The 21,560-nt window shown below is 37.2% G+C and overlaps 1 protein-coding gene across 3 annotated transcripts in view; it reads right to left on the bottom strand.

Annotated features, from left to right (window-relative positions):
• Positions 1-3,319: 3,319 nt before the first annotated feature.
• Positions 3,320-21,560, bottom strand: part of ctnnd2a (catenin (cadherin-associated protein), delta 2a) — a 374,070-nt gene continuing 355,829 nt past the window's right edge. For all 3 annotated transcript variants that reach the window (XM_067377392.1, XM_067377391.1, XM_067377393.1), the window contains 3 exons: positions 8,019-8,150; positions 6,933-7,009; positions 3,320-5,043 (listed from right to left, as the gene is read on the bottom strand). In XM_067377392.1, the coding sequence (XP_067233493.1) occupies positions 4,783-5,043; positions 6,933-7,009; positions 8,019-8,150 (470 nt within the window). In that variant the 3' untranslated portion in view covers positions 3,320-4,782. The remainder of the gene's footprint in view (positions 5,044-6,932; positions 7,010-8,018; positions 8,151-21,560) is intronic.

Below are 21,560 nucleotides of genomic sequence, written 5' to 3' on the forward strand. Positions count from 1 at the left end.
GTAACACGTTGTTTAGTTCCTGTCTCTATGAAGCCCCTCCTTCCGAAAAGTGCAATATGCTCTGATTGGTCGGCTGGACCAGTTTGTTCTGATTGATCGAACACTTTGAGTGTGTTTCGGAAATGTCACACCTCTTACCATAACTGCGAGTTTCAATGTACTAATAACGCAACTCAACCAGGCCTTGCCCCTTTCTTTTGTATTATTTAAATGAGAGATATTGTGATGTACACATCCCCCAAAGAAAACTTGAGCATACAAACGAGGCATTTCAGGGGGTGTGTCCGAAATCGCATTCTCTTAATTAGGTACTTACTTTTAACAAGTACTTACTTTGCGACTGCAAAAAGTATGTTCTATACAGGATGAATGTGTGTAGTATGAATGTAATCCAGACATTGGTCATTGTCATGTGAACAACCAGTGTCAGTTGCATCACTTCACTGCCATTTACAAATCCTCTCCCGTGGCCTCATGGGATAGTAAAGTGTCCATTGTAAGTGCACTTCAAAATCTTGGCAGAAGTATCCCTATCCCAAATGGCACCCTAAACACTTGTGGTCTTCCAACAAGTCTTCACTTTCGTGACATAACGCCGCTGTGACTGTCAGGTAGAAGTCTGCTGCGGAGTTCGCTTCAGTGCGGGCCTGGTAAAAGTGTGCATCGAGGATGCATATCGATCGCAAAGGGGAAGCTCAAGAGCACCCTTCTGTAACCTAAAATGACAAATGGGACACCCTACATTCTTGTGGACTTCATGATCACACTCAAGCGGTGGCCAGTGTCCACAAGACTGTAAGTGCATATGAAGTGTTCACTTTGGAACAGGGCATTAGTAAGTCCTCCAGGTATTTTTTCCACCTGGGGCCCTGTTTCCACCTGGTATTAAGATGCATTTTGGTCGATCGGATCACAAGTGGACGACGCTAATTAGAGGTGTAAATGGTTTTGAGCTTGTCTACTTTCGACCACTTCCAGAGGTGAATTCAACTGGATTGCTTTCGTAGTGGAAACGCTCATGTGGTCGAATGCGTTCGAACTGTGCGTAAGACTGCATACTCTCCGCCTACTGAACGCGTAAACATTATGGGAAGCGCACTAGCCAGATGGGATTTAAACTTTTTCAGCTAAAGACGCAAGTTTTGTTTGACGATGAAAAACATACCAAGCACAATGTTCTCTCATCATTCCTGATTTCTGACACACACTCACCACGTTCGGAGTGGTCTTGCAGCTGTCAGAGCAGAAACGAAAGCTGCTCTCTGTTTGTCGTCTCCGGTAGCGTTTATATGTAAATTGTGAGCTTATTTTGTCCATTATATTAAAAAAGATCTATACATTTAACCACCCATAGACCCTCCCCTCAAAGAAATCAGGACAGAAGTGGTTGAAAGTGACGGATTAAAACACCAAGTGTAAACAGGTATGTTTCTCCCTCGTCCACTTGTGATCCGATTTACCAAAACACATCTTAATACCATGTGGAAACAGGGCCAGGGAGTTCAGGAACACTGTTTACTATCAGTTTGTTTGATATAGAGAATAACTCCCTTTGGAGTGGATTTTGTGCTTTGTAACTTTGCAGAGCTTTTTCATGTTCAAACAGCAACAAAGCATAATAGGTCCTCTTTGATGTGAACAATTTAGGCTTGCCATGGTGTATGGTAAAATATTATTTAGTCAGATATTTTATATAGTTTATATGGTTTAATGTGGGAAACATTATTAATGAAACTTACCTGACAACAACAGTTCCTTAATATCGTATCCAAAAGGGAATATGCTTGAATAATGTATAATTGCTTAAAATCATCTTACAGGACATGTGGGAAGCTTTTCTTGCGATCTTGTTTACAGGTAGTCTACTTTTTATACACAAGAAATGCATAATGGCACCCAAGCGTTTGCTGTTTAAACAAACAATATGATACCTTCTAGTGAAAATATCCTGCTTCTAAGGCTATTGCTAAATATTGAGAATAAAATGAAGAAAATCAGGCCTGTTTTAAACTTGGTGGGGCAGCACTATCTTGCAATAGTTGGTTAGACGTGATTCAATTCATGATTCGTAGGTTTTTGAATAAACTCCAAAGCAATTTTTGCAAATTCAGAATAATTCACTTTGTATTAGACTTGAATAAAGGATTTTTAGAAGTAGGCGGTGCCACAGAGTGTAACCCCTCACCCAGGTCCTACTCTCCCTGCTCTATGCAGGCCTTGAACCTGGGTCTCTGGCGTGGGAGTCGGATGCTCTAACAAGGAGGCTAAAGGCTGCAACCTCTAGCATCAATCGTTAGAGCATCTCTTGAGATCAGAGGAGTGAGGTTTACTCACGCAGCAACTACTAGCTGGCCTCCGTTACACTCACCCCCCTAAACCTCATTCCCATCTGGCTCACGGCACCAATGTAACCCCTCACCCAGGTCCTACTTGCCCCGCTCTGCGCGGGCCTTGAACCTGGGTCTCCGGCGTGGGAGTCGGGTGCTCTAACAAGGAGGCTAAAGGCTGCAACCTCTAGCATCAATCGTTAGAGCTGGCCTCCGTTACAAGAGCACACCCAATACGCAATTGCAATGGACCAATGGTAGTTTGCAGATGTTTACCAGCTGGAGCAAATTGTTCCGGAAAGTTAGGTTGGGCAAGCCGTTTCGAAATTCAGAAATAAACTTCAAACAAACTTTGTTTTGGTTTTTTGCAAAATTATCTGTTTTTACTGTTATTTCTATTCCTTAAGTTCTATTTTTATTCTTCTTATTTATGTAAAGCACTTTGAATTACCATTGTGTATGAAATGTGCTATACAAATAAAATTGCCTTGCCTTGCCTTGATTTTGTTTTAAATGACATCACACCAGTTTGCTTGAAGTATATTGGGGCGTCATGCTAGAGAAATACACACAACTCTAGTATATCTCTAGAAATTTGTGCATGCAACTACTTTCTTTTTTTTTTTTCATATAGTTTTATAAATCCTGAGGGGGAGGTGAGCACCCCCCCACATTTTGGTTTAACTAATCCTTTAAGTGTGCACATTAGAAATAATTTAATTTTCAGTTTCATTTTAAATAAGATAAATGAAACAAGTTTAGAATCACACTGCCTTGTGTTCTAGTGTAGCGAAGCTTACCCCATAGCACCACCTAGCACCAACCAGCGGTAATACAGGTGTAACAAGGTTTGAACACGAACACATTCAGTGTGAATATCATGGCAAGTCTAGAGAACATAAGAACACAGCTCCAAATCGCAAAGAGTAGTTTATTGTCCTGACATCAGAACATAATCCAAATCCAGCGTGATTATTTATGTAGCTTGGTAACAACACAACTGGGACCAGGTCAACATTTCAAGCTTCATTTTCTCTTTTCTCTGTTGGAATCAGAACATGAAGGTAAACAGAATCTTTTTTTTTTTTTTTTTTGTACAAGTCTTTTCGGGTTTGTTGCTTTCAGTGACACTGACATCTGCACATAAAAATTATATAGATCTATATTTATATTCATATTTATATATTTATCATTCTCTATTAACATCTCAGTGTAGCAGTTCATCATCTCTTGTCAAGTCAAACAGTAGAAGCAACCTGTCAGAATCAAAGCCTCTCATATCAAACACTGATCGACGTACAGCACACACTCAACTAACATTGAAAGACAGGTTTTTTTGTACATCTTTGGAGGGAATTAAGCTTGCAAAGTTAAGTTTTGCCCTCCTGGTAGTATTCCAGTGTTTTCTAGACGTCGCTTAATTCCAGTAAAACACACTTATGAACAAAAAAACGCATGTACAAATCGAAGAACTTATTAACTGAAAAACCTAAAAAAATGTTTCCAGTGCTGATCGAAGAGATTTTAAAATTTGGCACAGTCATTTAGCACAGAAAACTGAGATCAAGGTCTAAAACAGACAGTTTTCCTGCAAATATGGATGAGAAATAGCCGCATTTATTTTTATTCCACACTGAGTCATCAATAAAGAAAAAAGTGAAATTAAAAAAGATGTCAAAAATCTACATCTATTTTTGTAGGCAGTGAGAAAGCACTTCATCGACGAGAAGAGGAGAGTGGAATGATGCTCCGGTCTTCATCTGCTTTTGTTTTTAGTTGCCACAGACATATTCACATTTTCAGAATGAACGATACTGGCTCTTCAAATGAAATTTTGGGAAAGGGACATTGAAGGTTAATACATTTCTCCGAGGATTTTTTTTGTCTTTTTCTTTGTACTGTAAAACAAATACCTAAAGCCACAGGAAGAACCGAGTGGTCTGTGTAATTTACACAATGCACTTGTGTAATGCATCTCTTTCATTTACACTAAATAATTTACATCAAATTAAAAAAGATCAAATAAAAATAGAGGGAAAATATGTGGAAAAAAAAACTTTTGCTCCACCGTGTCGTGAAAAGAAATTTTCAAAAAAGGTGAAAAGCTGTTCCCGTAGCTCGTTTTACAAACTTAATTTTCTTGTGCTTACATACCTCGCCTTCCTCTACTATACTACTTTTTTTTCCACTCCACTTTTCAAATACCTTTCAATACAAACCCACTTTCTACACCAAAGGTTAAGCTTTCTGTTCTCTTTAAAGTATGTGCTCTCTCTCATCTCTCGTGAATTCTTTCTCTCTCTGTCAAGGCCTTCTTTTCTCTCTCGCTTTCTTTTTTCCCTGCTCATATTCACCATGGAACCAGCTTAGACGAACAAAACAATGTTTTGTGATATGCATGCACATGCAGTTTCCCGGCCTCTCTACGTGCCCCACCTCTGCGAGGTGCCAAGTCCTAAACCCAAGAGTCGGGGGACGCAGGATAGTGACTCGTTTCGTAGTTGAGTTCGCTATAGGGCCGGGCGGCGGAGTAGAAGTCCACATAATTCCCGGTGGACTTGAGTCCCAGGTGCATATTCAGATCGGTAGCAGGAGGGGGGCGATGGACCTGATCCTCAAAAAATGGCTCCTCAAAGTTCCTAGTGGAGTTTTGATAGATGGGGTACGCCTCGTAGTCCTTGTGCGGGGGCTCCTGTGGTGCGGGAGGCACTGGGACCTGAGAAGAAAGAAGTATTTGTGAGTGAAGTTGATCAACAGAGCTGTCCAGGGACTTGCATCTCATATTTGTCGTGCCTCTAAATACACTGATGTGCTCAACAATAAGGATGGCTGTATCATATTTTTTGATAATGTACAGGCATTTTTATGCCTTGCAAACATAAACATTAAGTTTTCCATGACATTTGGTTTCAAATTCTTCTCGTCGACTTTTTAAAATTGTCAGCTGTGTAAAACTATCTTTGGGTTTTTGTTAAACTTGATTAAATGACTTGTGATTGTCTTGATACCATCAGTAAATTACAAATCAATCAGTAATGTTTGGCCATGTATGTATTTATGAATTATTGCCGTCTTAAAGTTTCCTGTATACTTATAATAATAATATAATTTTCAGCTATTATTGGGCATTTTCTTTGTGAAGGAAATATTTGATAAAAAAAAAAAAAATGGGGAAAATGTATAATAAACAATGTGTTGATAAAATGTATTATGAAAAAATCATAATAAACAAATAAATGTACTTTTTTGTAAACTACTGGCATGATCTGGCAAACATAAAAAGCCTTACTGTTGAGCCATGTTATATCTTTATGCCTGCAAGAGTTATGAATTTACTGTTGTCTTGAAGTTTTTTTATATACTTATAACTTTAATAACTTAATTAATTTCCAGCTATTGCTGCTTGTATTTGTAAAAAAACATAATATTTTATGAATAAAAACAATGAAACGTGTGTGAATGTACAATAATAATATATATTTTCAAATAAATGTATAAAATATGTAATAAAATAAATTTAGATTAGAAATGTAAAATTATTAGTGCTGTCAAATCAATTAATCGTGATTAATCGCATCTAACATAAAAGCTTGTAAATATATTATATATAGTATATGTTTATATAAGTATATACACACAAACATTCAGTCAAACCAAACATTAAGACATTTTTGATATATTTTGACTAGTGGCTGCAGGACACTATAGTTCATTTATGTAAGTGAGGATAGCAAAATAAAGCAAAATACCCAAAAAATTCTTCATACAGTGGACTACCAGTAAAATTGATAAAATGTGGAACCAAAAATTCTTCAGACACTTTGACCCGACCATGTTTTGCTTAAGTGTTGCGAGTTTGGAACCACTTAAGTTGAGTAAATGATCACAAAATGTTCATTTCTGAGTGAACTAACCCTTTAAATCTGTGTTATTCTGTCCATTCAGTGCTGCTTTCGATAACAGGGAGATTCGAAGCAGAAAATGAGATGTTACTAATTGAAAAAGATGCAGAGCTGAATGCTCTCCAGCTACAGAAAGGAAAGATCCATGTGGAAGCCAGGCTTATCGGCACCCGGCCTCCTCGCAGCTGCTCGTCTGGGAAAGCATTTCTTTCGACTAACTCAACATACGGTGCGTTTCGGAAGTGTGCCAGGGACATCTGGCAAACTTTATCCATATAAAATCTGAAAATTTACCATTATGAATCTTGTCAAGTAGAAGTAATAGATCTTCTATATGGCCAAACTGCCAAAAATACTTCAGCACTTGGAAGCATATAGTTGCTATTCATTAGCATAGCATGCCGGCTCACAAAGTCAAATAAACAACATCTGACAGGTCTATGCAAGAATGAATACATCTTCATGGTTTTGTTTGCCAACACAATTCTGGATTGGTAGATCGACAGCTGCCTTGTGTTCAAAACATGCGCTAATGACTTATCCTCATATAGCCGCATTAAAAGTTGTAGTAAACGTAAATGGTGTCTGATTTTAGGAAGGATTTTCACAGTTGGAGACACACTTCACATACAGTCGGCAGTGGAGCTGCAGTCCCTGTTTGACCCTGGTTAGTTGAGTCGTCTCAGGCTGATGCACCGCTCACCTGGTTGTGTTTGATCTCGTCATTTGAAGTCTCGTACGAGTTCCGGAACAATGTGGATGTTCCACAGGAGGTTTGAACTGCGGGATGAAAGTGAGAGTGTGAATGTGCAGAGAATCTTATTTTATAAATCAAGCATTAAACAACTATGAAACATTCTGGAAATTCTACTCATTGACAGTGAAACAAATCCAACCTTTTATAAGATTCTCTAGCAGGGATGTAGCTAGGAGTTCTGGGCGTTTTGTTTCAACCAAATTTAAAAGGTTAGTTCACCCACAAATTCTGTCATCATTTTCTCTCCTCAAGGATATCACGCGCCCCATTGACTAGCATAGTAGGACATAAAAATACTATGGTAGTCAATGGGGGACGAGATCTGTTTGGTTACAAACATTCTATAGAATATATCTTCTTTTGTGTTCAGCAGAACAAAGAAATGTATACAGGTTTGAAACAACTTGAGGGCGAGTAAATGATGACAGAACTATACCATTACAGACACATGCACAGGCCAGTGACATGTGGCCGGCCATGACTTCAGTTTATTTTGAGAGCACATATATTAAGCTATTAATAAAATCATTATCAAATATCTTATATTTATCAATATTATATTTTTATGACATATTTGAAACACAATACACTGAATAAATAATGAATCCTACTAGAATTGTAGTTGCCCCCTTAATGTTTACAGTATAAATTACAATTATTAATATAAATGTTAATTAATACATATTCATATTATAAATAAATACATAAAATAAAAAATATAGTGTATTAAAATTACTATACATCAATATCGATATAATTTGCACCAATATATAATACACACACAGACATAAAGCAAAATGATTGTAAATATATTATTAATATTCTCTGCAAAAACCTTGCATTCTGCAGCAGCAGATGAAAATATAATTCAACATGGATGTCTTCATGAACAATTAAGTTCAGACTTTGTCATCAAAAGTTATTTCACATAAAATGCTCAGAAGAAAAAGTGGATATCTAGTGTACTTGCTGTTAAGTGCTTCAAACAAAATTGTATCTTCCTCATCCTCCTCCTCTTAAAGTTAGACCTACCTGCCATTGTGTCTTTTCTGGAAGTGTGCTCGCCTTTGTTTCCATGGTAACCGGCGTTGGTTCCAGTCGAGTCGTAGTCGCTCTTCCTGTCCTTGAGGCTGATCATCTCTCTGGGTGAGGCGGGGGCGCTGGCTGCAATTCAAATAATCATACAAACCGTTCTTACTGAGCATCTGGAGACACACTGGCCTGCACACTTTGTAGCTTTCTCTCTCTCTCTTTTTGCTGTTGTTGTTCCGTTTGCCTATTCTCATTTTGGTGTAAAGTTAAGGCTGCTCTGCTCTCCCCACCCACAGTTTCTGTTTATTTTGTCCAAATGTCTCTCTCTGTTTCTTACTGACTTTGTTCATCGTTTCCTGCCTGTATGAGACTGGACATGCAAAGATGTGCATCATTATTCATCATTAGTGCCGTTTAGCATGACGGCATGAAGGATGTTTCCAACAGGTCCTGTAACAGCCAGCTCCAATCTACCCAGCTTCCCCCAGCCACGAGAAACAATAAATCACACAAAACATACCATATTTGTCCTTGAAGAGCCATCCTCTGAAAACAGAAAAGTGTGAAGGTACCATTTTGAGTGGTTATTAGAATGTTGCTATACAGTTTCTGAGGTGCTCTGACTGGTTGTTAGAGTGTTGCTATGTGGTTGCTAGAGTGTTTTGATTGGTTGCAAGGTCGGTAGCCTCGCTCCTCATAATTGTATATTAAACATCAAATACATTCTGATTGACTGTGATTGTGTCACATCCCATTGTGTGTACAGACACATTTCCTGTCTCTGGAACCGTCACAGACTTTTGAAATGCTAGTAATGTGCATAAATTAATTAAAAAACAGCACAACTATACATCTCCATAACTTCAGAGCTTCGCGATTTTGGATAAATTCAGATTCAGGTTTTTGTTTCAAATAGAGATCATGATTCTCCCACAATTTTGAACAGACAAACTAAACAAAATAAAACCTATTTTTACTAGAGGTTCTGACAAAATGTTAACTGCTTCAGTCTATTTAAAATGCTTAATTAATCTGAATGAATTATTTAAAAAACAGTTTGAATGAATGATTCTGTAACGATCACCATCTGTTCCTGTCACGTTCCTGCTCACTCCGGACTCCATTTCCCATAATCCTCCCTTGCCTATCACATAAACTCACTCCACCAATCACCTGCTGCCACATACAGCCTAGCACTCCACACTGATCACCACACCCAGCTGTACATCATTACCAGGACTATAAAGGACTTTCACAAACACCACCTCACCGCGAAGTCTTGTTTACTACTGTGTCATTTCTGAGCGTTTATATCCTGTCTGCCTACTTGTTATCGTTCCTGCCTGTTTCTCGTTATTGACCCATTGCTGCCTGTCCTGATCGTTGCCTATCCCTTGACTACGACTCTGCCTGTTCCTCACTGTTCCTGTTTTGACCCTGCCTGTACGACCACTCTTGTTATTGATAAAACGCTGCACTTGGATCCTCTGCCTGAGCTCCCATTCATAACAGATTCAATGCTTCACTTGTTTCATTAAGGGATGAATCAACGTTTTTGAACGAATCCCTTGAATGAATGATAACAGTCACTTGTTGCCACCTGGTGGCATAATGATGTAAGCCATACAACCGTTATTTGAAGCGCCAAGTTACTTTCAAAAAGTTATTTTCTCTATTTGAATCGCTTCCGTAGACATCAGTGTTTATATTCAAATTATAAACATTTATCTCAGTGCTTCTGTGATAATATGAATATTTGTAACAAGAGAAATAACAAAACACTGTGGTTAAAAAGACTGTTTGATACCTACCTATATACAAACCCGATTCCAAAAAAGTTGGGACACTGTACAAATTGTGAATAAAAAAGGAATGCAATAATTTACAAATCTCATAAACTTATATTTTATTCACAATAGAATATAGATAACATATTAAATGTTGAAAGTGAGACATTTTGAAATGTCATTCCAAATATCTCATGAGAGCTACACATTCCAAACAAGTTGGGACAGGTAGCAATAAGAGGCTGGAAAAGTTAAATGTACATATAAGGAACAGCTGGAGGACCAATTTGCAACTTATTAGGTCAATTGGCAACATGATTGGGTATAAAAAGAGCCTCTCAGAGTGGCAGTGTCTCTCAGAAGTCAAGATGGGCAGAGTATCACCAATTCCCCAATGCTGCGGCGAACAATAGTGGAGCAATATCAGAAAGGAGAAAAATTGCAAAGAGTTTGAAGTTATCATCATCTACAGAGCATAATATCATCCAAAGATTCAGAGAATCTGGAACAATCTCTGCGTAAGGGTCAAGGCCGGAAAACCATACTGGATGCCCGTGATCTTCGGGCCCTTAGATGGCACTGCATCACATACAGGAATGCTGCTGTAATGGAAATCACAACATGGGATGTTGTTATCAGCGCTCAGTTCAGAAGCCTGCATCTCTGATGGTATGGGGTTGCATGAGTGCGTGTGGCATGGGCAGCTTACACATCTGGAAAGGCACCATCAATGCTGAAAGGTATATCCAAGTTCTAGAACAACATATGCTCCCATCCAGACGTTGTCTCTTTCAGGGAAGACCTTGCATTTTCCAGCATGACAATGCCAGACCACATACTGCATCAATTACAACATCATGGCTGCATAGAAGAAGGATCCGGGTACTGAAATGGCCAGCCTGCAGTCCAGATCTTTCACCCATAGAAAACATTTGGTGCATCATAAAGAGGAAGATGCGACAAAGAAGACCTAAGACAGTTGAGCAACTAGAAGCCTGTATTAGACAAGAATGGGACAACATTCCTATTCCTAAACTTGAGCAACTTGTCTCCTCAGTCCCCAGACATTTGCAGACTGTTATAAAAAGAAGAGGGGATGCCACACGTCCAAACATGGCCTTGTCCCAACTTTTTTGAGATGTGTTGATGCCATGAAATTTAAAATCAACACTGTAAAACTTTGCTGTAAATTTACAGCTAATTTCTAACAGTATTATACTGTATTTTCAAAAAACAGTAACATTCTGTATATTTTACGGATTGTCTGTAAATATACAGTAGTTTTCTGTTTTCAGCCCGTTTCACTCGTAATACAGTATAATACTGTAGAAGCATTGCATTATGGGATTGATTTTTTTTTTTTTTTCCCCACGCTCATTTCAAATTTCTAGGCCAGGCATACATTTTAGCTTCTCTCCCAAAGCTTTTAGTGTTTCAAGTCGACTCTTCAGGGTTTAATGTTATCATTAAACGATATTTGAGTAAATATAGTATGCGGTTTTCAGCTTTTGAAGCGTCAGTTTGCCTGAGACGCGGGATGACTGGACGGCGCTGCTGAGAAGACAGAGATGCTATTTTCCGCCTGATTAATCAAACCTTTGCCTATGTCGAGAAGACGGATAAACGATTGTTTGGCTGAGAATACGGTAAGTCAGTCTTTTATGGTGCTTTTCGTTCGCGTTTCTATTTTGTCATGAATTGTGGTTTGATCTTGAAATATTAAACTTCTCATGAACAAACAGTTAACGTAATGTTACGCTTCACACAGTAACACTGATGTTTCATGTTATAGACAAATCTATGTTATTCTTACAACCTGATTTTTAAACTGTTTTGTTTATTTTGTTGTTTTTTTCCTCTCATTTCAGGCTGAATCATCTGATGCAGCTCCATTGTTTACGTAAGTGTTGTGCTTATTTTCACGTATATCAGGTTTATGACAAAGAATTCAGTGAATAAAAAAATTTATTTTGTCAATTATTTTAAGCATCATTTTAAGATGCATCTTTTCTGAAGTGTAACAGGACACATTTCTGAGATGCTTAGCTGTGAGTCCTTTTGTTCACAAGAATGTTATGGTGAATGAATGCACAATATATTTATTTCTCTCTCTTTTCTTTCTCTCTCTGTCTCGCTTCTTCTTTTCTGCTCTTAGGCTCTTTGACATATACCATAAACATGGCTCAAGAACCAGGAAGGGGGGAAAATTGCCTTCTGTGAAATATGGTTATGTTAACGTAAGTATTGCACCTAATTTCACATGTGATGTAATCAGGTTTATGGCAAAGAATGGACTACTTGCACTGAGGCTTGTAACACACTTACATTTTGAAATAATACAACTTGCCTATTTCTGCTTAGTGATCGATGCTGCAGTGTGTGTGAGACCTGATGAATTAGATCAAAACAAACCTTAATTTATTTTTATTAAATATGTTAATCCCTATTTTTCATTGACAGTCATTTCACTGTATGTAATTCACACAATTCTTAGTATTCAAATTCTTAATATATAAAGTATATTTGTCAGTCTGCTGCCAGTGCGTTACTGTTTAAAGGGTTAGTTCACCCAAAAATACAATTTCTGTCATTTATTACCCTCATGCCGTTCCACACCCATAAGACCTTTGCTCATCTTCAGAACACAAATTAAGATATTTGTGATGCAAGAGCTTTCTGTCACATATCACACAGAAACGTGGATTACTTCAACAATTGGATTTCCTACCATTCTTGACCTTGAATGGAAAAAGGAACAGAAAGCTCTCAGATTTCATCAAAAAATATCTCCATGTGTGTTCCAAAGATGAACAAAGGTCTTACGGGTGTGGAACGACACAAGGGCAAGTAATTAACAACAGAAATTAATTTTTGGGTAAACTAACCCTTAAAGATTAAATATTTAACATTGCTAAATGTCTTGAGGCAGGTACCATTTATTTAACTATTGTAAAAGACTGGGATAAGACCACCAACACACACAAGCTTGTACTTATCGTTACTTTATTAAATTAATTAAAATGTAAATTCAACAGGTATAAAATATGAGAAAAACAGTAAGAGAAAAACAGTTAATGAGAAGACGAGCACTGGACTGCAGCAGGTTAGTGGTGTAAATTGGTGAGCTGAATGCTTTTACCAGAAACTCCCGAGATGTAGTACGACATACAACGCAGAAGCAGTTGTGCTTATAGTCCATTCAATGAATGAACGATTTCATTGAATACAATTATAAACATTTTTTTTTTGTTGTTGCAACTTTTCTGAAGTGCTAATTGGATGTTTTAACTTACTGCAATCAAATGCTTAGGCATTTGAAATGCTATGGTGCATATATTCACAATATTCATTACTGTTTTCTCTCTCTCCTTTTTTTCCCCCTCTTTTTCTTCTTTTATAGGTACTTTGACATCAACCATGAACACGGCCCAAGAAAAAGAGAAAGTGACTTCCAAGACTGGCAACACTGTGCAAAAAAGGAGCAGTACTGAAAAACTTGTAGGCCTACTATTTGTTTTTACTCCACATTTGGAAAAATGTTAAAAGTAAATAAGATTGCTGTATTGTTCATTGATGACTGTTGAGTGCGTTTAAAATGTTGACCTTTCAACGTTGCAATTTTCTTCTTTTTAAAAATAAAAGTTTTAAAACTATACTAAAAGTATGTTGCTTTCCATTTCCTTTGCCATAACATAACAAAAGTATATTTTTAATGATTTAATGACATATATAAGTAGAGTATAAAAAGCTGTATAAATGCAGTTAATAGCTGTAGATAAACAGTATAATACTGTACAAGTACATAATATTACAGCAGGATACTGTATTTAGTAATTACAGTACTATACTGTAAATGTTGTTTACAGAAGTAGTACTGTAAAAATACAGTAAGTGGCTGGCAACCCAGCTGCCAGTATTTTACTGTAAATTTACAGCGAAAAGTTTTACAGTGAACTTATTTTTCCCTTAACATGATACATTTTCTCAGTTTAAACATTTGATATGTCATCTATGTTGTATTCTGAATAAAATATTGAAATTTGAAACTTCCACATCATTGCATTCTGTTTTTATTCAAAATTTGTACAGTGTCCCAACTTTTTTGGAATCGGGTTTGTATATGACAACTGCTCTCACTGGTTCAGCGTCAGCGCAGACGCAGATTCAAATGTTCCGGTGTGATTTTGTCAAAAGTTTAACAGACATAGGCGAATTGTTGTCATTTAGGAATGAGATCGCGTGGGTGTTTGAATCGAGATCTCTCTCTGATAATGATCAATTGTGCAGCTCTACTTCAGACAAAATTGTTATAAAAGCAGTATTCTTGTTTTATGAAAACTGTATCACTTGAAGTATAATCGAGCAGTTTGACCTGATTTCTGCCCTTTTGTCCATGAGCTCTGTGTGTTTTGTCCTAGCCACTTCAGAACAGCTGTATGAAGGTCACAGAAATCAGGAATGAGTCTTTCCTCTGTGCCTAAAAATCCCTTCCAGCCTCAATGCTCTAACCGGATCAGCGCCACTCCCCCTCCGGCCCTCCTACAGTCTGGTCTGATAGAGCCTGGATCCCTGGATAGTGGGCAGCGGCACTATCTCCAAAGCACACAGCTACCCGAGGGCTCACGGGTACGGAAGACCTCTTTGGCCAGCACAGAAGGATTTAGACACACCCACGTACACACACACACACACACACACACACACACACACACACACACACACACACACACACACACACACACACACACACACACACACACACACACACACACACACACACACCTTACTGATCAGCCCTGACCGTGAAACATAAACCGGCTCAAACACCCGCTCTTTTACACAAACACTCCAATTTTCACCAATAAAACACATAATAGCTTTAAGCACCACTCTATCCACAATGGCCAAGAGAAACATTAACATGCTAATTATTTCAAACCCATAATCAGATTATAACTGCAAGTGCTTTACCCTCCTCTAAACTGCCTTGATATGACTCCTTATCTAATCATTGCTCCTCAACAATGCATCATTTTGCAAAAATATGCACATAACAATCATCAGTCTTAAATATCGAGGAGCTCCGGCAGTTACGGAGTCAACAAGCATGGAGACTTTCAAAGGCTCTGGTCACGTTTTCATAAACCACACGAATATGGATTCTGAGAAACACGCAAAGCAGTTTTGCAGAAAATCAGTACTGATGCATTTAACTCAGTGTGCAGCTCGTTCTCATTTGATTTTCTTCACGTAAAGCTGTGACTTTACAGAGCAGTTGATAACCTTAAATGGTAGAAAATGAAAACAATATGTTTTACAGGACATGTAAGAAAAACACAGCAGATATTAGTGATTTCTGCTGGTGAAAGGGCTTTTGTGTTTGAGCTCCACAGGCATCAGGAGCTGAACATTATTGCTATTGCTAGACTTTCATCACGTATATCTACTTGCCTACAGCACTAAAACACTAGAATCTGTGAGAAATGTCTTGATATAACAGCTAATATGCACAACAGTTTGCAAAATCAACCATAATTGTCAATGAATCCAACTTGAATGAAGTTAATTCCTAGTAAATCGTGCAATTTCTTCTTGTTGCTGACATTAACTGTGTTAAATGTCAGTTAACTTGACCAACCATGTCACATAAGGTACAAATGGAAAAAGGAAAGCAGCAATTTGTCTATATGTCTATGAAACTCAGATGTGAAGGCCAGCCTTGCCCTTGTTTCTCAGAAATGTAACATTATGACAGTAAAAAGCTCCATTAGTGGGCGCAAACATTTAAAGGATTAGTCCACTTTTAAATAAACTTTTCTTGATAATTTACTCACCCCCATGTCATCCAAGATGTTCATGTCTTTCTTTCTTCAGTCAAAAAGAAATTAAAGTTTTTGTTGAAAACATTCCAGGATTATTCTCCTCATAGTGGACTTCAATGGGCACCAAACAGTTGAAGGTCAAAATTAGTTTCAGTGCAGCTTCAAATCGTTCTACACGATCCCAGATGAGAAATAAGGGTCTTATTTAGAGAAACCATTGCTCATTTTCTGAAAAAAATTGCTGCTAAAAACACTGCTAAGTGTATTACTGCCCTCGATAGGGCAAAGTTTGAACTAATTTTTATATGCAATATGCTAGCTAATAGTATATAACAATTAGTTCAAACTTTGGCCTGTGGAGGGCAGTAATACACTTAGCAGCATCTACACTGCAGGAATTCAAATAGAGGAGAAGAAGAAGAGAGCTAGTTCAACATGAGCATTTAAGGTTAAAACTTTTATAATTTTCAATTTTTTTCAGAAAATGAGCGATGGTTTCACTAGATAAGACCCTTATTTCTCATCTGGGAGCGTGTTGAACAATTTGAAGCTGCAGTGAAACTAATTTTGACCTTCAACTGTTTGGTGCCCATTGAAGTCTACTAGAAGGAGAATAATCCTGGAATGTTTTCATCAAAAACTTTAATTTCTTTTCGACTGAAGAAAGAAAGACATGGACATCTTGGATGAAATGGGGGTGAGTAAATTATCAGGAAAAGTTTATTTAAAAGTGGACTAATCCTTTAAGAAACAGTCTTAAAGCCCACACCAAGAACGCTAACTATAAAGATAACGATAAAAATATAGTTCTAAAAATCGTTCAGAACATAAAAGAATAGCAGAGTCCACACCACATCTATAACAATTTAGAGAAACAATATCGTTGGGATCACTTTCAGAATGTTTTTTTTTTTTTTTCAGCTGTTGAACGATAAAACACTGTCAGCCAATCAGAATTCATTCTTATTTAAGGCCTTGCGCATTTAAAATGGCAGACGACATTGCGGAGAAGTTAATCGCAGAAGTCCAGAAAAAGCCACCACTGTTTGACAAGTCTAACCCCATTTTCAAGGATACTTTAAAGAAAATGCATTGATTTTATTCCACTATCTTGGAATTAAATTCACTGTTAGATTAGATCGATTACACTAGCTATTCACTCGAACCATATAACTATATTTGCGTCCACACCAGCAAACAATAATGGTCTGTTTATTCTAAGCTCACATGCTGCAGTTTCAAAGTGTGTACATGTTTTTGCTGTTCTTGTTGCATTTACAGGCTTTAACCAGCAGATGTCCTCAGCATGCTATGTTTCGAGTGAATAGCTAGAGTACCGGTAATCGATATATCGTTAATACTACTCACCATTTTTTCCCCAGCTTTTCCCATGTATCCATTTTAAGTATCCTTGAATAGGAGGTTTGACTTGTCAAACTGTGGTGGCTTGTTCTGGACCTCGGCGATTAACTTCTCCGCAATGTCGTCATCCATTTTAAATGCACAAGCCCTTAAATTAGAATAGAATCTAATTGGCTGTCATCATCAAAGATATGATATATGATATATCTTTGGCTGTCATCAAAGATATAATTTCTCTATAACGTTATCATTACAGCTGTGGTGTGGACTCTGCTATTCTTTTATATTTAGAACAATTTTTAGAACTATATCTTTATCTTTATTGATGTTAGTGTGAACGGCCTTTAGCTACATCATGTATTGAGCTTGAAGTGCTTGTTTGCTCACACTTGTAGTTCATTAAAGATACAATTTGTATTTGATATTTCCACTTAAACACTGGGAATAGATTCAGTTGTACTCTAATAGTATTAACTGAAACTGTGAATAGTATTAACTGCTGCCCTCAATGTGTCTCAGTAATACAGTAATAGCTGGCAACGCTACATCATGGTTGTTGTGCTCTTAGGGTCTGGCATCCCATAAAAGTATTTTTAAAGGCCTTGTCTGGTGGCATTGGAAGCATCACCTCCATGCTTTATGATTAAATTACAAAAGTGAGCAAAATGTGAGCGAAAACGTGTCAGCTCTGCATTGAAGTTCATGCCAAAATCCTTGATGTGGATGTACTGACCAGGCAGAGCTCCAACTTCACTGAGCAACAGCCTCAGAAACACACTGATCTCGGTGAAATTTTAATGTGAGGTCAGCTGGTATTATTAACACTTCTCTCTGTCTATCATTCCTAAATGAAAATGAATACACTATAAGGCATAAAGAAAAAATGATGGCAGCAATTTGCATGGGTTTTTTAGTTGAATTTATCTACTTCAATTTTCTACAAAAAAAATATTCACACATGCACCAAGCACAAAACCATAATCTACTCTGCAAACTGTGGGATGAATGCTTTCATGATGCAAATTCAAAGATGAGCGCTTTCAGTGTATTCGTTGATTATAATGGGAGTGATTCACTTTTTGATGTGTAAAGCTCTGCTAGTGTCTGGAGTAACTATATGTTTACGGTTGCCAAGCAACACTGCAACTGGCTGCATTAATACAGAATTAGACAGTGTGCAGTTTCCACAGCTAATTTTACAACAGCATCAAACGTGGCTCATCCAATTATATTTATAACCTATACTTTTTTTTTTTTTTACACAAGTGTTACATAAAATGAAACTGTTTCTGCACTTCAGCCAGACTTATTCAGTTTGTTAGTATCCAAGTTCCAATAAAAAAGTTAATAATAAAGAAACAACCTTTCATTTGTTTAATTTACTGAATTATTAAAAATAGGAACTACTACAATACCTGATTATGTAAAATAAAATACATTTTGGGTTGAAACTTGTGTAGCTCTAACTATAGCTCAAAATTGCTCTAGGCTATGCCATATTAATGTTGTAAAAAATATGCAATATATATATATATAAAACAATCTTTTTAATAATAATTACTTTCTTGACTTAAATTTGATACTACATCGCTTAATAACTGTGATAACATACATTTGATATATAAAAAATACCTAAAAAATTGTTTCAAATATTCAGATTATTCTAAATATTGCTAATTTTTATTAAAAGGATGGCCAGACTTTAGATTAGGGTCCAATTCTCAATATTAACTATGAATTTTGCCTCAAACTCCTAATTACTTCTTATTAATAGTTAGTAAGGTAGTTGTTAAGTTTAGGTATTGGGTAGGATTAAGGGATGTAGAATAAGGTCATGCAGAATAAGGTGTTAATATGTGCTTTATAAGTATTAATAAACAGCTAATATCCTAGTAATATGCATGCTAATAAGCAAGTAATAGTGAGAATTGGACCCTAAACTAAAGTGTTAGTGAAAGGAGAACAGATAGAATGTAGCAAGGTGAACAAAACTGAACCACAAAACCATGCATTTCAGTAAAGGCCTTTAATTTGAACTCAAAACATGCACTAAAATGGCCTGCTATGCTTTGTTCATTTGTTTAAATCAGAGCTTAGCACAATAGAAAGGCTGCCTCAAAAGCGGTTTCAGAAAAGTTGCCAGAACTGGTAATAATAAATTAAACAAATATTATTTTCCTCATAGTGAATGCATGTCTCTAATGCTGCAATAAAATGGCAAGGTCATGGTATTGGAAATAATTGCAGAGTTACTGAATTACATAGTGTTGCCAATTTTGCTGTATTGTTTTGGCTCTGGGTTTACATGTACTGTATCTTAGTGAGATGTTAATTGAGTAGCACAGGCAAGGACCCTGATGTCACATTTTGATGCTGTGAGCCGAAAAGCACAGCGACAATCCGGTACGCCTACAAGACCTTTTACACTCCACTGTCTTTCTCGCTCCCCCTACATTCCTTCTCTCTGTCAAACTCTGTGTGCTTTGATCTCTTGCAAAAATCTACCGTTCACCATTTTCATGACACACACTGGAGCTCAAACCATAGAGGAAAAGCCTGCAGACAACAAAACAGCATGAAACCAGCTGCAAGCCAGTGGATGACTGGAAATATCAGAGATACAACTGAGAAAAACAAGCAGACAATAAATCAATTTACTTTAAGAAGCTGTAGAGAGCATGTTGCAATCATGCGAGCGCTGCTCTACATCAAATTTCATACAGAGCTAGTCAACTGAATCTACAGTGTCATGGCAAAATAAATCACATTTTACATGAAAAGTGAGCTTGCAGTCTGAATTGAATGCAAAGACAACACACCTTCGTTTGCATGTAAAAACATACAAAGTGTTTAGATGAATCAGATTAATGAAAAAAATGACACTTATGACCTGGATCTTTTAATGAATCACTCAAAAAAGATTCAGAAAATCAGCCTACTGAATCCATCACTGAATTTACTCACTGAATCCATATAGTGCTCAGCGTAAATGAGTGCACCCCCTTTGAAAAGTAACATTTTAAACAATATCTCAATAAACACAAAAACAATTTCCAAAAGGTTGACAAGACTAAGTTTAATATAACATATGTTTAACTTATAACATGAAAGTAAGGTTAATAATACAACTTAGAGAACAAAATGTTCAGTTTTACTCAAATTAGGGTGATGCAAAAATGAGTACACCCCAAAACAAAAACTACTACATCTAGTACTTTCTATGGCCTCCATGATTTTTAATGACAGCACCAAGTCTTCTAGGCATGGAATGAACAAGTTGGCGACATTTTGCAACATCTATCTTTTTCCATTCTTCAAGAATGACCTTATTTAGAGACTGGATGCTGGATGGAGAGTGATGCTCAACTTGTCTCTTCAGAATTTCCCATAGGTGTTCGATTGGGTTCAGATCAGGAGACAATAAATCACCTGTTCTTCTTCAGAAATCCAACAGTGGCCTTAGATTAGTGTTTAGGATCATTGTAATGTTGGAAAAAGTGCACAACGACCAAGGGGATGGATTGATGGTAGCATCTTCTCTTTCAGTATAGAGCAGTACGTCTGTGAATTCATGAAATGCAGCTCCCCGACACAAGCAGCACACATGCAGCCCCACATAAGGATACTGCCACCACCATGTTTCACTGTAGGCACCATGCATTTTTCTTTGTATTCCTCACCTTTGTGACGCCATACAGTTTTGAAGCCATCAGTTCCAAAACCATTTATCTTGGTCTCATCACTCCAGAGTCCCAGTAGTCTTTGTCAGCATGGGCCCTGGCAAACTCTTGGCGGGCTTTTTAGTGCCTGTGATTTAGGAGAGGCTTCTTTCATGTACGGCACCCATGCATGTCATTCCTCTGCAATGTACGACGTGTTGTGTCATGGGAAATAGTCACCCCAGTTTGGCTTTCTACTTCTTTAGATAACGGCAGTGAACTTGCATGCCGATTTTCTTCAACCCTTCTCATCAGAAGACGCTCCTGTCAAGGTGTTAACTTTCATGGACGACCTGGACGTCTCTGTGAGATGGTTGCATTTCCATCTTTTTAAAATTTTTGTACCACTTTTGCTACAGTATTCTGACTGATAAGTAAAGCTTTGCTGATCTTCTTGTAGCCTTCAGCTTTCTGGTGTAAAGAAGTTATTTTCTTTGTCTTCCATGTGGTGCCATTGCTGACAGCATGAAATTGGAAGGGGATTTAACACCCTTTTATAGTCAACTGTCTGCTGGACACCTGTTTAATGAATAATTATACTCACCTGTGGTTGAATTCTTGTTAAATTAGACATTTGTAGTCTAAAATTTAGCTTTGCTCCATAGACTTTCGGTGGGGTGTATTCATTTTTGCATCACCCTAATTTGAGTAAAACTGGAAATTTTGTTCTCTAAGTTATATTATTAACCTTACTTTCATCTTATAAGTTAAACATATTTTATATTAAACTTAGTCTTGTCAACATTTTGGAAATTGTTTTTGTGTTCATTGAGATATTGTTTAAAATGTTACTTTTCAAATGGGGTGCACTCATTTATGTTGAGCACTTTATTAATCTGATTCACTGAACCC

This window comes from Chanodichthys erythropterus, chromosome 23, assembly GCF_024489055.1.
Source record: "Chanodichthys erythropterus isolate Z2021 chromosome 23, ASM2448905v1, whole genome shotgun sequence".
Classification (NCBI taxonomy): Eukaryota; Metazoa; Chordata; class Actinopteri; order Cypriniformes; family Xenocyprididae; genus Chanodichthys; species Chanodichthys erythropterus.